This window comes from Erythranthe guttata, chromosome 8, assembly GCF_056151865.1.
Source record: "Erythranthe guttata isolate IM_541 chromosome 8, IM_541, whole genome shotgun sequence".
Classification (NCBI taxonomy): Eukaryota; Viridiplantae; Streptophyta; class Magnoliopsida; order Lamiales; family Phrymaceae; genus Erythranthe; species Erythranthe guttata.
The window spans coordinates 16,572,768-16,592,003 of record NC_142540.1 but is presented as its reverse complement, the minus strand read 5'-3'; the positions used below and the strand labels follow the sequence as shown (position 1 = coordinate 16,592,003).

General features: G+C 37.1%; 1 protein-coding gene across 1 annotated transcript; it reads left to right on the top strand.

The window, feature by feature from the left end:
• The first annotated feature begins 5,659 nt into the window (after nt 1-5,659).
• On the top strand, nt 5,660-6,615 carry LOC105951591 (protein TIFY 5A). The gene is made up of 4 exons (XM_088821307.1): nt 5,660-5,665; nt 5,768-5,839; nt 5,978-6,118; nt 6,388-6,615. The coding sequence occupies exons 1-4, from the start codon at nt 5,660-5,662 to the stop codon at nt 6,613-6,615; spliced, it is 447 nt and encodes a 148-aa protein (XP_088677433.1).
• Nucleotides 6,616-19,236: the final 12,621 nt, after the last annotated feature.

Below are 19,236 nucleotides of genomic sequence, written 5' to 3'. Positions count from 1 at the left end.
AGTCCCCTTCTTATTCACGCTTGCATTTAACACGCAACAACTCTTCAAAAAAGTTTTAAAATTAATACAAAAAATAAAGAAATTATATTTTTAAAATATTAATATTAGTAGGCCTGCATGGCCCATCTTTTATTGCACATTTCCGGCCCATAATAAATAAAAGCACGTACGCTATTTATTTATTTATTTTTTTGGTAATTAATTTGTCCGCATCTTGTTTAGTCGTACATGGCCTCAACAGAACACCCCTAGCAAATTCCAAATTTTTTTTTTAACGGCTTAAATACATTTTGCACTCCTAAATTATATTATATGTACCACAAAAATCTAAACGTGGTGATTTGTGATTGTGCTAGCTAGTGGCGAATCCAGGTTTTTCGCCAAGGGGGTGCGAGACGGGGGTTCGGGGCAGCGCCCCTGATTTTTTTTTAATAAATAATATACACATAAAATAATACAAATATGTAAAACTTCAAATATAAAAAGATCATTTATAAATTTTAGTATAATTTAGAAAATATTTGGACATAAACTTGGTGAAAATGTTCAAAAAACTGTAAATTAATTATAGTTTCTAGTAGCAAAATGTGTATTTAAATAGTGGTACCATAAATATATATAAAAAATAAGAATTTAAAGGTATATTTAAAATCTAGTGCCTTAAATATTTAAAAAAGTTATAAATATTAAAAAAAAAACATGTAAAAATGCACAATATGAGTTTTGAACAGTGTACCTCCCAAATATTGACTATAATGCTTTACCATTCACGCTAGAACAACATTATACAAAAGGAACACATCGAAACAAATATAAACCATAAATATATAAGGAATATTTTTTTTTTTAAATCAAGGGTGTGCAGTTGCACACCCTAGAACCATAGTGGATCCACCACTAGTGCTAGCCGATATTTGGTGTTAAAGTAATAATAAATTTTTTTTGCAAAATAGGAGATTAAAAGGAATTATATATACACATATATTAATTTTATTTTACCAATACGCCCCTAAAGTTTCTTAACTTGTCATATCGTTTCTTTCTTTTTTATATAGAAGATATAAGATATGATAAGAAACATCAAAATGTAGGGGGTGAGAGAATTAAGATGATATTGTCACCGTGTATAACATCATTATAAATATATTTGCATGGATAATAGGAAAATATTGAGTAAAATAATATTTTCATTATTATGATTTTTATGATATTTTATATATTATTTATCTCTACAATAAACATTAGTTGGATGAAAAATGTGATTAGATAGCTCAATAGAAGTAAACATATAACAATAAGTGCTCTTTCCACTCGATTTTTCCGGTGCATTTGTGGTACGCGAATACGAAAAGCCATGAATCGTGAAAACCAAGCACTTTTCTCAAAGTGAAGAAGTGCTCTTTGCTTCCGAATAATGAATACCAACGCTTGCATACGGATTTGCATGACGTGTGTTGATCTACCGGTACACGGAGGAGGCATTGTAGTGCCACATCATCGGGGAATCCTGGGATTAAGGGCTCTCCTGTAAGAGAATTATCAAAGTCTAGTGCGTGGTCGGTTATGGTGGAACGCGCTGCGGGTAATCGAAACTTTGGTGAGAGGGTCATTTGTGAATCGCCAAGCTTGTGCACGGCAGCTTGTTGTGACGAAACTCGCACTCTTTGCATCTCTCTTTAGTTGAATATACACGCAAGAAAAAATCCCCTAATGTTTCTTCCGAACGCTCGACAAACTCCGAAATTAAACCCGAATAGTCAGCAAGAGTTAAAAGGCCGATCTTGATACACCTAACTTGTATGTGTTCCTCAAATCAGAATAAATCAGTGCTCATAAATTCCTCCCCATAAACTTTTTCCGAATTCTATTGCACACTAATTTTTGTATTATCGAAAATCACAGAACTTTCTGATGACACATCACTGTGTGAGTGTGTGAAAAAAACAACAAACTGATTACTTTTCTTCAATACAACTCCAGCCACAACTTTTGCTCACCCCAAAAGTCATAAAACTCTTTCCCTTAACTGAAAAAGAAAGCAAGAAAAAAAATCATAAATACATGACTCATTAAACCTCAGTTGTTTATTGAAAGATTCACTGTAATAATCCCAAATACACAATAAGATTTCAACAATTTCAAATGTCAAAAACCCAAAAGGGGGAAAGTGAAGACACGGACAAAGCAGAAAGAATTATGGGTGTGTTTGATTGCTCTTAATGAGCTCTGAATAGGCATAAAATTCTGAATCTGTCACACATAACTCCTTAAGTATGTTTGGTGTAGATATTTTAATGATTCAATTTACCACTTACCGAATCAGTCAAAAAACGCTCGCTTTTTGAGTCAGAGCTTCTCTGAACGGATTTTTGACACATTTATCCCTACAAAAAATTGAGTTTGCAATTATTAAAAATAATTATGAAAAAAAAAATTCTCGTGAGCAGACAAAATTGAGGCGGTGACGGTGGTTGTTGTGGTCTTGGGGTTGTACCACTAACCAATTTTTTATTCTATTATATTGTGGCCGTAATATTACAATAGTCTAGTTTTTGGCGTTTGTAAAATCTTCATTTTAATTATATTATTTTAGAACAAAGAAATGTAGGATTCTTTAACTCCACATATTTTATGAATTTTTTTAAAACAAAAAGTACTATTAATTCAACTAATATCTAATTTATCCTTAGGGATAATATCGTATCTTACATACATTATTCAGATATATAATTATCAAACGAACTTATTTGTTCATCATTAAATATTCTTAACCATTTAGCTATATATTCAGCATTAATGTTAGCATTCAACATTAAGTGCTTAGTTTTATCAAACACATCCTATATTGGAAGGGAAATGAATGATAATTTTGGTTCGTGGAAGATCATCAATTGGTCCAGCACCACTTTGGGTTCGACGCGCCATTTGCGCGCGTCCTGAAGTGTGAAACCCGATTAATATATATTTTTCATTATTTTGTGTGGATAAATTACAAAAAAGTCCCTCATGTTTGGATAATTAAAACCACTCCCCTGAACTATGAATTTTCTTACATGTTCATCCTTGCGGTGATAAATTCAGTGAAATATTCTCCAGTTTGTACCCGTTTGATTCCATTCAAGCTCCACATTTTGTAACAAAATGATTTCGCTACGAACATGTAGTAATTATTATATTTTATTTTATTTTAAATATGGGCAAATTATTTGGTGATTCTTTAATGAATAATTGTATTGGATAAATTTTAAAGAACTCAATTAGTGGGCCAAGACCGAAACTCATTAAGAATTCATTTTGGGCCTTTGGCCCAATTGCAACACTCTCTACCCATCAATTGAAATAATATTATTGAACTTTGATGGATTAATTTAAAGACCGAAAGAGAAGTCAAGTTAGTGACCAAATCCAACTAGACATTAAATTTTGAGCGGATCAGCAAATATTTAATATAAATCGAATTCTATTAATTTTTGACATGTGACAATCTTATGTCTTAACTTTTAATAAAGGGGCAATATGCCAAACACCCTTCATTCGGAATTTAATTCTTGATAAATCCTTTTTTAATAAATGATATTTGAGATAAATCCAATGGGTTTGAAAAACCATATATGCCCCCGCTAACTATTAATTAGTATAATTATTTAATTTAAAAAAAATTACACCCATAATCTACACCCAAATCTTCTCCTAAAATTATTCACCTCATCACGTTAATTCAGTTTTTTTTCCCTTTTCTTTTTTTATTTTGTTTAATGGTTTTCTTTATTTTCATTTAAAATAAAATTTTGTAATTATATTATTATTTTTTTTCGATTGTTTATTTTAAATTATTTTTTTTTCTTATTTATATTTTTCATGTTTTTTATTTTAATTTAAAAAATGGTTTTATTTTTATTTTCATTTTTTCATGTTTTTTTTTTATTTCAAAGTTTTTTAAAAATGGGTTTTAATATTTTCTTTCCAGTTTTTTTAAATAAAAACTACTCTATATAAACACGAAAACCACTCTATAAACATGAAAACCACTATAACAACTATATAACATGAAAAAATACTCTGTATAACAACTATGTAAACTTGAAAACCACTCTTTATAATAACTATGTCAACTTAAAAACCACTCTGTATATAAAGTTAAATAAAAATCTGTACAAAAATTATTGAAAACCACTATAAAATTGTTGAAAACCACTATAAATTTATCAAAGACAAAACCTTACATTATGAAAACTACTCCGTATAAACAACTATATAAACATGAAAACCACTTGATATAAAACAATTATATAAACATGAAAACCACATTATATACACAACTATATAAACATCGAAAATCACTATGAATTCTAACAAGAAAACATCAAAAATTCTGCGAAAAAGAAGCTATAAAACCACTATAAAGGACACCGTCTTCTCTCCAATGAACCCTAGAGCATAGTCCGTGTAATCATTTTCTTCTCGTTATTTGAAACGTAAACCACTATTTGAAAAGACCATCATCTTCTTCCTCCTATTAGCAATTTCGTCAAAAAAATTATTAAGAACAAAAACAATGCAAAAATTAAAAGAACAAAAATCAGCCGTTAAGAAAAAAACATGCACATAATGAAATACAAATCAAAATCTTGTTTACAATTGAAATTACGATTTATGAACTACAACATAAATTTTCATATTGGAACACAGACGAACTGACAACAATAAAGTAAATATCAAATTCATGTAAGCTGTAGGGAAAAAAAATGTGAGAATCGTAATTCCAAATGCCAGTCTCATAAAGAAGATTGCTAATCAGCTATCAATTGACTTTACACAATCCCTCCCCTGAGAATGGGGCAAGGCACACGCTAATTATTAAGGTAAAGACAGTAACAGCAAACTGAATGCAAATTGAAAACCGATGAATTTTGAAATTACGATTCGGTTTGACAAAAGTTTAAACATAAAAAAAGAGTTTTTTTTGTGCCAGCAGTTGTTTGAAAAAACAGCAGAATTAGAAACGAGAATAAAAAAAAGCCATTACAAAAATATTAATTTATAAGAATTAATAGCGTTTTTCACAATATCGTTATCAAATAGGGATTGCCCCCACAAATCCTAAAACTATTGAAAGATGATTGAAAAGACAAAAAAAATTACCTTTTTCTACACCGCATAGATATAAAAAAAATTTACCCCGCATCGATATCGCACGGCGACGATGAAGAGATAAGAAATAGGGACGGGGGCGGGGCGGCGTCGGGTGGAGGCTGGGAGGTGCCGAGTGGGGGCTGGGGCGGCGCCGGTGGGGATAGAAGAAACAGGGGCGGAGGGATGAATAGAAAAAATATGAGAAAATCAAATTAGAGAGAAAAAAGAGATACACGGTTATTTATGTTCAATGAACGGAATTTGTGGGTGTGATTGAGAACGTGATATTAAAGGAGCAGATACTACGCATATTTATATTCAACCATAAGATACGTTATAATAAAGTAAGGGTATAATTGTGATATTTAATTAATTTTTATTAATAAAAGATGTTTTGGATTTATCTTAAAAATAAGAAATAAATTTGGACCCATTGTAATTGCACTTATATAATTAGGGAGTTTTGTCAAATTTTCCCTTTAATAAATCACACTGATTATAATTAGGATTAGAGTGGTTATTGGTTATGCTGGTTTTTTTTTTTTCAATTATTAGAATTCTAAGTATATTTTTATTTAAACTATTCATGTGTCAATTATCCTATATAAGACACCTAATTTTCCTATTAAAACAGGTCATTCGTTCTAAATTTGCACCCATCCAACAATATACAGTGCCATTGCAAAATTTCAACCTTCGAGATAAGGTGCAGTAGTCGTGGCAAAATTAGGGCACGTGTTTAATTAATAGGAGCGTGAAAGCAATTGAGTCGTCACAAATCTTAGGTAGTGGGGAGGGAAAACTCATGATACACGTGATTAATAATATTCCGCTAAATTAATAGAATTTTGCTAGCCCGACGACTATATTAATTTATAGAGATTTAACTGTATATAGGGTAAACTGGAATAATCGAAACGACACGCAGGAGCTGACTATCTTTTACAATGGAAGAGTTGCTGTTTGTGATGCTACTGAACTTCAGGTAAACATTGCCTGCCTTTTAATTTGTTTGACAATTTTATTCGATTTTCTTTTTTTTTTTTTTTCTTTTGTTCCTTAATTACATGAGTTATAGTTATAGATTAATTTGATGATCTAATTAATATATATGAAAAAATTAGATCATTTGAAACCTAAATTAATAAATAATTTGAAACCAAAAAAAAAAAAAAAAATTTGCACGAAAATATAGCATATATATTTTACTACTTGATCCATTGATTAATTTGTTGTTTGATGATTTGAATGAAGGCAAGAGCAATAATATGGGTAGCGAGCCATGCAGTAGTTGAAGATAAAACGAACGGGTCGCCTGGATCCGACCCGGTTTCATCACCATTGTTATCTCCCTCAATGTACAGTCCAAGCTCTGTTGTTTCAATGAAGAGATCACTGAAAATGTTTCTCCAGAAGAGAAAAACTCGGTCTCAAGCCACGTCACCTTACCCTGTTATTACCACCAAACATTCCAGTCAATAAAATCGATATACATACATTTTATGTGTGTGTGTGTGAATTATATAAATAATGTTCAATGAATCACGTTTTATTGAATTGTTTGTTATTTTTTCCCCATGTGTATGTTGTTTAATCACATTTTATTGAATTGATTTTTCGGCAGATTTTATAATCATAAAAATAAGATCACAGAGTACGTACGTAATATAATAAAATCGACTGTTGCAAAATCAAGTTGTTGATCACGATCAAAACGTAAAGAATTTAAACACACATGATATGCCTAATTGGATCAGCCCAATAGGCCTACAATTTATTTACCTATTGAGCCACGAGCCCAATAGGCCCAATAACGACATAATTCATTGATGAAAGGTACGCCCTATTATTTGAGTAATACTACTATTCGAATTCTCTCTACAATCACCGACTATCTTCACGTCTGACTTGAGCGTCGGAGGGGTTTCCGCCGGATCAACCCCCGGCCTAGTTCACGTATTCTTTGTTCGCAGGTATCTCAGGGCCATCTAGCACGTGAGCAGTGATCCACTTTGCTCTCCCAGCTCCTTCGATCTCAACTACTTAAGGTGATCTATTTTTAGCTTCATCATTTTGGCGCCGTCTGTGGGAAGGCAGACATAATCACGTAGCGCGCATGATGGCCTTGAGACGTTTGCTCAGGGGGAGTGTGACACCTAACGATCTCCCACCTTGTGGAGGCTCTGGCTTGCAACTTCCTCCTCCTCGTGCTTGGGATCCACCATGAGACATGCCTCGGAGGTCCCACTAGATCCTCAACAAGATTCACATCTTCCCGCCCCTGAATCGGTTCTGACAACTGAGGAGGCCCTTCAACGCTCGCCAAGGGTTATCGACTCCCTGGGGGCTTACCTCTGCCCCGAAAATATTTCGTTCGCCAAGGGTTATCGACTCCCTGGGGGCTTACATCTGCCCCCAAAATATTTCGTTCGCCAAGGGTTATCGACTCCCTGGGGGCTTACCTCTGCCCCCAAAATATTTCGTTCGCCAAGGGTTATCGACTCCCTAGGGGTTTACCGTTCCCCATAAACTTTTCGCTCGCCAAGGGTTATCGACTCCCTGGGGGTTTACAAGGCCCCCAAAATATTTCGTTCACCAAGGGTACGTGATCGCCACATCATAAATTGGGGGTTATCCCACCCCAAGGTTAGGCATCTCACCCCAAGGGTACGTGATCGCCTCATTCTAAGTTGAGGGTTATCCCAACCCAAGGTTAGGCATCTCATCCCAAGGATACGTGATCGCTTCAACCTAAGTTGGGGGTTATCCCACCCAAGGTTAGGCATCTCATCCCAAGGGTACGTGATCGTCTCATCCTAAGTTGGGGGTTATCCCACGCTAAGGTTGGGCATCTCATCTCAATGGTTGAACTCCACCCTTACTTTTCAACCTCAAGCGGGTTCACATCCCACATCTCCATCCGGATTTACATCACTCTCGGATCCCTCTGATTCTTCACTATCACTCCTAAAATCTACAAATTGGGATCTAAAACGTCTCCTACTAGCACCAACACATCTATAATATTGGTAATTCCATTATTCGATGCCAAATTATGATCCGGAGAAAAAACAAGTTGACGCTCCGCGAAAACGGGCGAAAAATGACCAATAACGCGCCTCACGCGCGAATCAGCCCTACCCCACCCCACCCCAGCCCCCCACCCCGCCAACCACCCACCCGCGCGTCGCGCGGGGTACCCCCCACCCACCCGCGCGTCGCACGGGGTACCCCGCCCCCTGCCCACCCGCCCCACCCTACCCCCTCTCTCTCCTTCTCTCTTTCTCTCTCTTCCCTATCCCTCTCTTTCTCTCTCCTCCCTACCCCTACCCTACCCTACCCCTCCCTCATCTCTCTCTCTTCTCTCACCCAACACACCCCCACGTGACCACTCACATTCTCTCTCCATCAATCACATCGCGCGGCCCACTCTCCTCTCTTCCATCAATTAAAGGCGCGGTTCACCCCACCTTCCTCCATCCGCGCGAATCCTACCGTGTTATACCAAATCGCGCGCAGATTCCATTTCGCTTCACCAAATCGCGCGAATTTTTCAATGCGATTCACCAAATTGCTCGAGCTATTCAATGCGCCTCACCAAATCGCGCGCGCTCCCACCTAAATGGGCACAACTTTTGCTACTCTCTACCAAATTGCGCGTAGATTTCACCTCGCTTGACCAAATCGCGCGAGAATTTCAACGCGCTCCTCCAAATCGCGCTCGCTATCAAACGGATAAATAAAAACATTTATTTCTCCACGCCATGCCAACGATTAACGCAACACACAACACACAATATACGTGGGTCGGATTAGAATAATCCTATATCCATGGGGCAATATAATGATATCTGAATTTATTCAACGAATTTGAGGCAATTATGGATTACAACACACAGTGCACACACTATCCTATCCTATTTTTTTTTCAGAAACCCTAACAATGTGGCAGTTATTGTTACAAGATCTCTCTCTCTCTCACACACACACACACACACGTTTTGAGTGAATGAAGAATCATCTCTTCATAACAACTAATAGCATATATAAACAAACTTATGCCACCTCAGCATCTCGACATGACGCAATCTTAACTGCATGCATGCTCCATTCCCTTGATCCTTTCAGGCTCGAACTCAGCTTCAACTCGAACCTAACTCCAACATTGACAATATTGATTACATTAGATATCTGCATAATAATTAGGGTCTTTCTAGGGTGAGATACCCCATGTTCTAAACTTTTATGAGATATCCATTAATTACCATTAATTTTCTAAGATTAAATCTGGACCCTAGGAAAATAACATGGCTTATGTTCTAAAAAATGAAGTACTTTACCAAATTATCCTTCGATTATTTTGTTTATTAAATTAATATAAAATTGATTAACATTGAATTGTCTAATTTACCCCCACTATATTTTAATTAAATAATTAATTTAAATTCATTGTGAATGAGTTTTATTTGATAAATAATCGAAAAAATGCATTAATTGGAAATCGAACTTGTAACCTCTTAATACATTTTTCACTCCTAACCATCCAAGCAAATTAACTTATTATGAAATATTTAACCATAATTGTATAAATACTGTTAATGCAAATATTAATTGCAACATTCATTATTATTAAATGGTATTAAATAAATTATTAACAAATTTAATAAAATAAAGTTTGAAAAATATAAAGAATTGCAGTTCAATACGCCAAACATCTATCATTAATTATCTAATATTAGAAGTATTAATAAAATCCACAATTTAAAAATGTAAAGAATGCTCAATTAAATAAAAAAAATGCATAACTTAATTCAAACTCACTTATGTTATTTAGTCGATAGTGTGGCAAATCCGAATACAAATTAAAATAATATGTTTATTTAGAAGAAGAAAAAATTATAACTCATTCCAAGTAGTAGTTTTCTTACTTTAAAATAAAATTATATACTACAAATACTATATTGCGAATTTTCTTTTAATATTTAATTTAATCAACTAGTAAGATTTGAATCGATGAAGTACAAACCCTTTCAATTAGTAAACATTATTCAAATATTTGAATCAGTTGCTTAATGATATGCCTAATTGGCCCAACCCAATGAGCCTACAAATTATTTACCTACTGGGCCACGAGCCCAATATCGAAGACCACTATCACCGAGGCCCAATCACCTTCAAGCAAGGTTTGGGCCCGACAATCTCAACTAAGCTATAAATACACATTTGAACTCATTCCATAAGGTACGTCCTATTAACTGAGCAATACTATCAACTGTATTCTCTGGACTATTTATATGATCAGCACGTCTGACTTGAGCGTCGGAGGGGTTTCCGCCGGATCAACCCCCGGCTTAATTCATGTGTGCTCATTTTGCAGGGACCTCAGGATCATCAAGTTGTCAAGCTACTGATCTGCTTTGCTCTCCCAGTTAGTTTTCTACACCACCCTAGGTGAGCTAGTAATTAGCATCATCATTTTGGCGCCGTCTGTGGGAATCATGCAAACCAGATCACGTAGCCAACAAAATCCTCCTGAGGCGTCTGCTCGGAGAAAAAATGACACAGCTAACGACCTCCCACCTCGTGGAGGCTCTGGCTTGCCACCTCCTCCACATCTCATGGATCCGCCTTGCGAGGTTCAGGTGATCCCCCCTCGGGACCCACCACTCGCCGATCCACCACTCCCTGCTCCTCGAATGGTTCAAATAACCGAGGATGCGTTCCAACGCATGATAGCAGAAGCTTCAACTCGCGCTGCCACAGAGGCCATGACCCAATATATCGCCACGATGGGAGCAAATGCTCCCAACGCGATACCAACACCTGCTCCACATGTGGAGCCACCTATGGCACCACCGCCATCGACTCCCTGGGGGCTTACATCTGCCCCCAAAATATTTCGTTCGCCAAGGGTTATCGACTCCCTGGGGATTTATAGTGTCCCCAAAATATTTTGCTCGCCATGGGTCATCGACTCTCTGGGGGCCTACTTGCGCCCCCCCTCGAACGGTTCAGATAACCAAAGAGGACCTTCAGCGTATGATCGCCGAAACTTCAACAATATCAACTTCTACTTGCTCCGCTAACGGTTCAGATAACCGACAAGGACCTTCAGCATACGACCGCGAAAGCTTCAACTCGTGTTGTCACTGAAGCAACGACACAATCGTGTGCATTCACCTCAGACCATAGGTCTCGAGCGCCTCATCCTGCTGTGGGTGGTTAACCCATCCCAAGGTTGGGCATCACCCTTACCTTTCAACCCCAAGTGGGTTCACATCACATCGCAAGAGACGAGTATAATCTTCCTACTCAAAAAATAGAATATCCCAAGGGGTGAACATCAACCACCAAAAAAAAAAAAAAAAAAATGGGTAAAATCGCGCACACGAAACCCCAGAAGAAAGAAAAAGAATAAAGAAGAAGATGAAAAAACAGAAGAAGAAAGAAAAAGAAAAAAGAAGAAGATGTAAAAACAGAAGAAGAAAGAAGAAGAAAAAAGAAGAAGATGAAAAAATAGAAGAAAAAAGAGGAAGATGAAGTAGGAAAAAAAAAAAAAAAAAAAAAAAAAAAAAAAAAAAAAAAAAACTGAGTAGCGTCACGCGCCCCGCGCCCCAGCAGCCAGCAAGCGCGCGCCCCGCTCCCCTGCAGCCAGCGCGCGCGCTCCCCGCTCCCCAGCAGCCCGCGACCGCGCGCCCCCCGCCTCCAACAACACCGCGCGCGCGCGCTCCCCGCTTCTCGGCAGCCCCGCGCGCGCGCTCCCCGCTCCCCAGCAGCCCGCGACCGCGCGCCCCCCGCCTCCAACAACACCGCGCGCGCGCGCTCCCCGCGCGCGCGCTCCACGCTTCCAGGCAGCCCCGCGCGGGCGCTCCCCGCGCACCAACACGCGCACGCCTAGCCCGCCCGCGCCCCGCACCCCGATGCGCATGCACGCCCGCGCCCCGCTCCCCGACACGCGCGCCCGCCGACGCCCCGCTCCCCAACACGCGCGCGCCCGACCGCGCCCCGCTCCCCGACACGCGCGCCCAGTAGCGCCCCGCTCCCCAACGCCTTGCGCCACGCTCCCCTTGCCGCACGCAGTGCGCGTTCCTTTCCCTTTGCCCCGCGCGCGCGCTTTGCGCTCGGCTTCCCGGGTGCCCAGCACGCCCGCGCTCGGCTCCCTGTGCACTCAGCACATCTGCGCCCCGCGCCCCATCATGAGCGCGCTCTACGCCAAAAAAAAAAAAAAAAAAAAAAAAAAAAAGGGAGAATGAATATTATTATATTTATTATCATTATTCCACGACAATGACAAAACTACAACACCGATTTACTCTGAACTTGATTCCGCGCCAATCGCGTTGTGCACGTTCCGACATCTCCAACCGCGCTACGTGTGTGTGTTCCTTCTCCACTGCGGAACCTTTATTCGCGCTCGGGATCTCGATCCACGTGATCCTCTACCGTACGACCTCGACCCACGTGATCCTCCACCGTGCGACATCGATCCACATGTGTGTCCTAGATACGCACATCGCTCCACAGCCGTTGCGATGCAACTCGCTCGGTCTTACGAACATCAATTCGCGTGTGCGCCTCTCTCCACTCACTTCATCGCACACAACTTCCACTGCGCACCACCAAATCGCGTGGGAATCTCAACGCGCTCTACCAAATCGCGCAAGGATTCCAATGCGCCCCACCCAATAGCGTTCGTTCTCCGCAGAGAAAATAAAAATTATTATTCCTCCACGCCAGGCCAACGATTAACGGAATACTACATCACCGATCTACTCTCGACATGATCCGGTACCTTTCTTGAATCAAATCGAGAGTGGGGGGCTTGCGAGACAACTCCCACGAGGAGCAAACTCGCTCGGCCCTACACAACCCGCAGCGAGATAACTCCCACGAGGAGACAACTCGCTCGGTCCTACAACCCACAGCGAGTCAACTCCCACGAGGAGCCAACTCCATCGGGTCTACGAAACCACAGCGAGATAACTCCCAAGAGGAGCCAACTCGCTCCGTCCTATACCCGTTGCGAGATAACTCCCACGATGAGTCAACTCCCTCGGGTCTACGAAACCACAGCGAGATAACTCCCAAGAGGAGCAAACTCGCTCTGTCCTACATCCCGCAGTGAGATAACTCCCACGAGGAGCCAACTCGCTCGGTACTACAACCCGTAGAGAGACAACTCCCACGAGGAGCAAACTCGCTCTGTCCTACCTCCCGCAGTGAGATAACTCCCACGAGGAGCCAACTCGCTCGGTACTACAACCCGTAGCGAGACAACTCCCACGAGGAGCAAACTCGCTCTGTCCTACATCCCGCTGTGAGACAACTCCCATGAGGAGCAAACTCGCTCGGTCCTACAACCAGCAGCGAGACAACTCCCATGAGGAGACAACTCGCTCGGACCTACAACCCCTTGCGAGGAAAATCCCACGAGGAGACCACTCGCTCCGTCTTACAACCCGCATCGAGACAACTCCCACGAGGAGCCAACTCGTTCGGTACTACGAACCCGCAGCGAGACAACTCCCACGAGGAGCCAACTCGCTCGGTACTACGAACCCTCAGCGAGATAACTCCCACGAGGAGCCAACTCCCACGAGGAGCCAACTCGCTCGACACTACAAATTCGTTGCAAGGCAACTCCCACGTGCAGCCACCTCGCTCAATAATACGACTCGCTGCGAGACAACTCCCACGAGAAAAAAAAAAATCGCTCAGAGCGACATCAATCCACACACTCGTCAGTCGCGCGTCATCCAATGATTCTACAACTTCGCTGCGAGACAACTCCCATGAGGAGACAACTTGCCCGAAACTCACTATATAATCGCATGCTCAAGTTAGCACGATTAACACCCTAGAAACACTTAGAAATATTATGGGAATCTATATAGCCTGGCCAGCTTGATTACTCAAATTTATCTACTTGTTTTCGATGGGTCCTTCATTAAAACGTGGCCACGGTCCAAACATATTTACGACCCACGGGGTCTAACAAAGGGCACGATCCCCATATAAAAATCTTGAGAGCCTGATCCCCTCCTCAAGTACATCACGCACAAAGCTATATGTAAACACATACAAGCAACGCGTCACAACATTGACAATGTCGATAAATAACAACTCCCACGAGGAGAATACTCGCTCTGTGCTACTACATTATCGCGAGACAACTCCCACGAGGAGATAATTAACTCGATCAATTCTATTACCCTACGACGAGACAACTCCCACGAGGAGATAACTTGATCCGAGCTATTACATCGTCGCGGGTTAACACCGACGACTCAAATAACTTACATCGCGACAACTTGGTTGCACTACGCGCCAACGCGCCTTCACGCCCCTCCGACACACGATCCGATGCGTTTTTGCACACCATCGACTACTACAATTTTTACTCTCGACACGATATGTCACCCATTTCAACATGGCCCCCACATCGACTCGAGAGTGGGGGGCTTAATGATATGCCTAATTGGCCCAACCCAATGAGCCTACAAATTATTTACCTACTGGGCCACGAGCCCAATATCGAAGACCACTATCACCGAGGCCCAATCACCTTCAAGCAAGGTTTGGGCCCGACAATCTCAACTAAGCTATAAATACACATTTGAACTCATTCCATAAGGTACGTCCTATTAACTGAGCAATACTATCAACTGTATTCTCTGGACTATTTATATGATCAGCACGTCTGACTTGAGCGTCGGAGGGGTTTCCGCCGGATCAACCCCCGGCTTAATTCATGTGTGCTCATTTTGCAGGGACCTCAGGATCATCAAGTTGTCAAGCTACTGATCTGCTTTGCTCTCCCAGTTAGTTTTCTACACCACCCTAGGTGAGCTAGTAATTAGCATCATCACTTAACTATTGACATAACATGTTACAAAATTGATTTAACTATTTATAAGTAATGTCTAATATCTTTTTAATTCAATTTTGTCATAAAAATAATAAATTTAATTCCTAATACATGTAAGAACCTAATCGTAAATCATAATATTTTATCAAAGCGTAATATTTGAACCAATTAAGCTCAAGTCCTTTCAATTCGTAAACATTATTCAAATATTTGAATCGATTCATTAGCGCGCTCAACTATTGACAAGAACGTCTTAATCAAATTAACTATTATTAATTAAAGTGTAATACATTTTTAATTCAATTTTATCATAAAAAAATAATTCCTAAATTACGCAAGAATCAAATCATAAGATTAATTAAAGCGTATTATTTGAATCAATTAAGCGCAAATCCTTTTAATTTGTAAATATTATTCAAAAATTTGAATCGATTAAGTTCAACCACTGACAAGAACGTATTAATCGAGTTAACTATTTATAATTAAAGTCTACTATCCTTTTAATTCAATTTTAACAACAAAATAATAATTTAATTCGTAAAATCGTAAGAATCAGATCGTAAATCGTAAGATTTAATCTAACCATGAACCGATTAAATCTTACGATTTTTACCAATTAAATTTTATTATTTTTTATAATAAAATTCAATAAAAAAAAAGTTACTAATTAACTTTAACTATACACAGATTGATTAATACGCTATTATAAATTATTGAGTTTAACCGATTCAAATATTTGAATATTGTCTACGAATTGAAATGAGTTGAGCTTAATCTATCAAATCTTTGAATATTGTTTTTGAATTGAAAACACATGAGTTTAATTGATTCAAATATTACGGTTTAATTAAATCTTACAATTTACGATTCAATTCAAACTTCAAATTCTTTCGAAATTAATTTTTAAATTACACGAGTCGAACAACATTTACTTAGATTTTTAAATTATATTATATAAAGATTTGTTAGTATGGGATATTTTTAATATATAATAATAATAATAATTATATGAGAATTAATAATTTATTTAACATTATTTATATAAGTTTTATAACCATTATAAATTGTAGCTTTGTGATATATATCCGTATTGTTAGTTTATTGTCAATTATGTGTTGTGTCTCAATGGTAAGTATTCTTGTGTGTTTTTAGTTGGTCACGAGTTCGAATTCAGTCTCGAATTCAGGTTGATGCAATTTTGGATCGTAAAAGTTTAAAACATGGGATCTCACCCTAGAAAGACCCTAATAATTAATTGTTCATCGAATGATAATAATTGAAACCAATTTTTTTATGGTTAATTAATTTATTGGGCCTTTCGATTTTCCCTATGAAACCAAATTATTAATTGAAGCCTGTATTGTTAAATATTCATAATGGGCCTGGCCCATTTAGTATCAAATAAATATGCAAACTTTTACCCAAAAAGTTTTATTGATGTATGGAAGGTGAGTACAGTATATATAATATGTTCGTCTTCATTATTTATTTAATTAGTTAATTAATTTTATTATCTTTGTATGGAAACATCATTTTCTGTAGTACTATATATATACATACATACATAATAAATAATAAATATGATGGGGTTTAATATGATATAGTTGAGGATAATTATAAGTGTGGGGTTTGAAAGGGACCGGTTGTCTCCTTCGGATTGGCATCCAAAGGCTTTGTGGGGATGCCCTCTTTTCCTTTAATTATGTTATAAATACCAAAAGTCTTTTTCAATAATCACTATATATTTATATGATGGAGGTCAATTTAACCTCCATTAAAATTGGCTTATTCTCTAACATCTTCCTCGATCCTCAATTGTCGGAAAATTACTTCGTTCACCTGAAGTTTCAGGGGTGAAACTCCGACGCTCAAGTAATTAGGGAAACAACTCAAAAAAGACTGAAAAAAAAATAGAGAAAACGAATCTAAGAAGATGTTTTTTTTTTGTTTGTTTGTTTGAATGTGTGTTTTTAGTGTGTGTAGAAGAGTGTATTGTGTGTAAATAAAGCCTACATGTTATGGTAGCAAATATGCGATATTTATAAGTCATACATATTCTTGAAATTTGATCAAACTTTGATCTATTAAACAAAATATTATTGGATCACGACATCAATAGAATCCAAACCCAAATGTTAAAACACAAGTCCAATAAATTGTCAAATTGGCCCTCATCAACATGGATTATACATATATTGTAGTATACTAATTGTAATATTATATGGTGATATGGACCAAATTATTTATTACCCATGACCTAAAAAGAGCAGGCAAATTAAAATTATGGAATTTATTTTGATGGAGACAATACAAAGTTTTTATTTTTTATCACCCAACAAAAATATAAAAATAAAATATAAAAAATCGACAAGTGTAAAGTATGTATATGATTTCATAAATCTTGTTACTTTTAAGGTTTTTGAAGCAAGGTGGTGGGTGCATTCCTTTTCCATTTTTATTAATCCAGATGCAAAATTAATTCATACATTTCTTTTACTTAAGATGTAATAATTTCGAATATTATTTGTTTTAGTCGATAGTTATTTGTATAGATTGATGGTGTAAAACCTTCCACTGTATCTCACCGAGTATAGCATCTTATACACCGTACTTAATTAGTAGTGTTCGTGCTTTGTAGATTGTATATTTATCTACATATATATTGTAAAGGATAATATTCTCCAATCCCTGTTTAGAAGATTGCAATTTTTTTAGATATTTCTAAAGAATAGAAAATTAATTATATAAATACATAAACAATGGAAAAATAAAAAAGAAAAGACACGAACACATGCCTTAACGTACGAGTTCTATACTTTGACAACAAAATTAAATGAGATCTAGGGTTTGCACATTTTCACATGGTAAAAATTGATGACTTGCACTAGACATGATCTTATTATTATTGAATATATCTTTGTATATATTATACATTGCACACTACAGAACACGAGCACAGAAATGGCGATACGGAGAATTTTACAGAAAATGTGTATATACTAAAAGTGTAGGGGTATATTTATAAATATGCTACTATATAAACAATTAAACATATATAAGATTTTATGTACATATAAATTTATTTTATATATTTATATATAATATTTTCAAAATAAATATTATTATCAGCTATTAATGTGCACTTGATCATTAAACCATGTAAATAATAAGGGTAAGGGAAACAATAGAAATATTTGAAAATTCGTTATTCGAACATATTTCAAACTTTTTAGAAATTACAAAAATGACCCATAGATGTCCAACAGATGTCCTCGAGTATCGGATACAAAACGTGGAAACGTTTAATAGTTGAAGATTCTATGCTACATAATTGGTGTCGAAAATTTAATATAAAAGTATATAATAAAATACAGCACATATGATGTGTTTCATAATTTTAATTAATTATTTCCATGATCACTTTTGTCCAAGAGAAATCTGCTGGGCTTTTTGCAATCAGTGCACGTGAATAGATACTATTAGGAAAATCAAAATCGGATTAGTTATTAATTAGTTATTTATTAATATAACACAATTGTTAAGTAATTAATGGAAATATCTCTCCTACCTTGTGACTTGTCTGCCCTGTTTTTGCTGTCAATATTATTCTCTTATTTGACTTTTTTTTATTGAAAAATAATAAAATAATAAAATAATAATCTCATTATTACATTAAAAAAAATTGTTAGTTAGTCTTTCATCTTTATGATCCCACTTTGCTTACTGTTGAACCAAGAAATAAAGTAAACCTGACGAATACAATTTTATATATAACAAAATAATTTAATATCAAATAAATTTTATTTATTGCAATTGATTATGTAGAGTGAATGAGTGACGGCAATAATGTATTGACACTACAGTAGAACCTCGATAAATTAATATTCGATAAATTAATAACATTGATTAAATAATAGTTTCTTCCTGATTCGGTGAAAACGTGTTAAATTATTAACTCGATAATTTAATAATTCTCTAAATTAATAGAATTTCCCTCCGACTGTATTAATTTATAGAGGTTTAACTGTATTGTATATTTTTGTACGGAAAACAAGATGAGAGTCACTTGGAAGATTGCATAATTAGAGCTAAGGACATACACTAATTTTTTTATATGATTCGAGCCCCAACTTTTACATTTATTTCTCAACTTGCCCCATCTTTTAAGTGATTTATGGGTTTATTGTAAATTAATTTTGGTTGGACTATATTGCACAATAACTCTTACACACACA

What these genes read in the sequence shown, in the direction of transcription:
- LOC105951591 (XM_088821307.1), top strand. An exon ending in ATTTCAACCTTCGAGATAAG is followed by an intron (nt 5,840 to 5,977) that starts GTGCAGTAGTCG and finishes CTAAATTAATAG; the next exon opens with AATTTTGCTAGCCCGACGAC. An exon ending in GTGATGCTACTGAACTTCAG is followed by an intron (nt 6,119 to 6,387) that starts GTAAACATTGCC and finishes ATTTGAATGAAG; the next exon opens with GCAAGAGCAATAATATGGGT.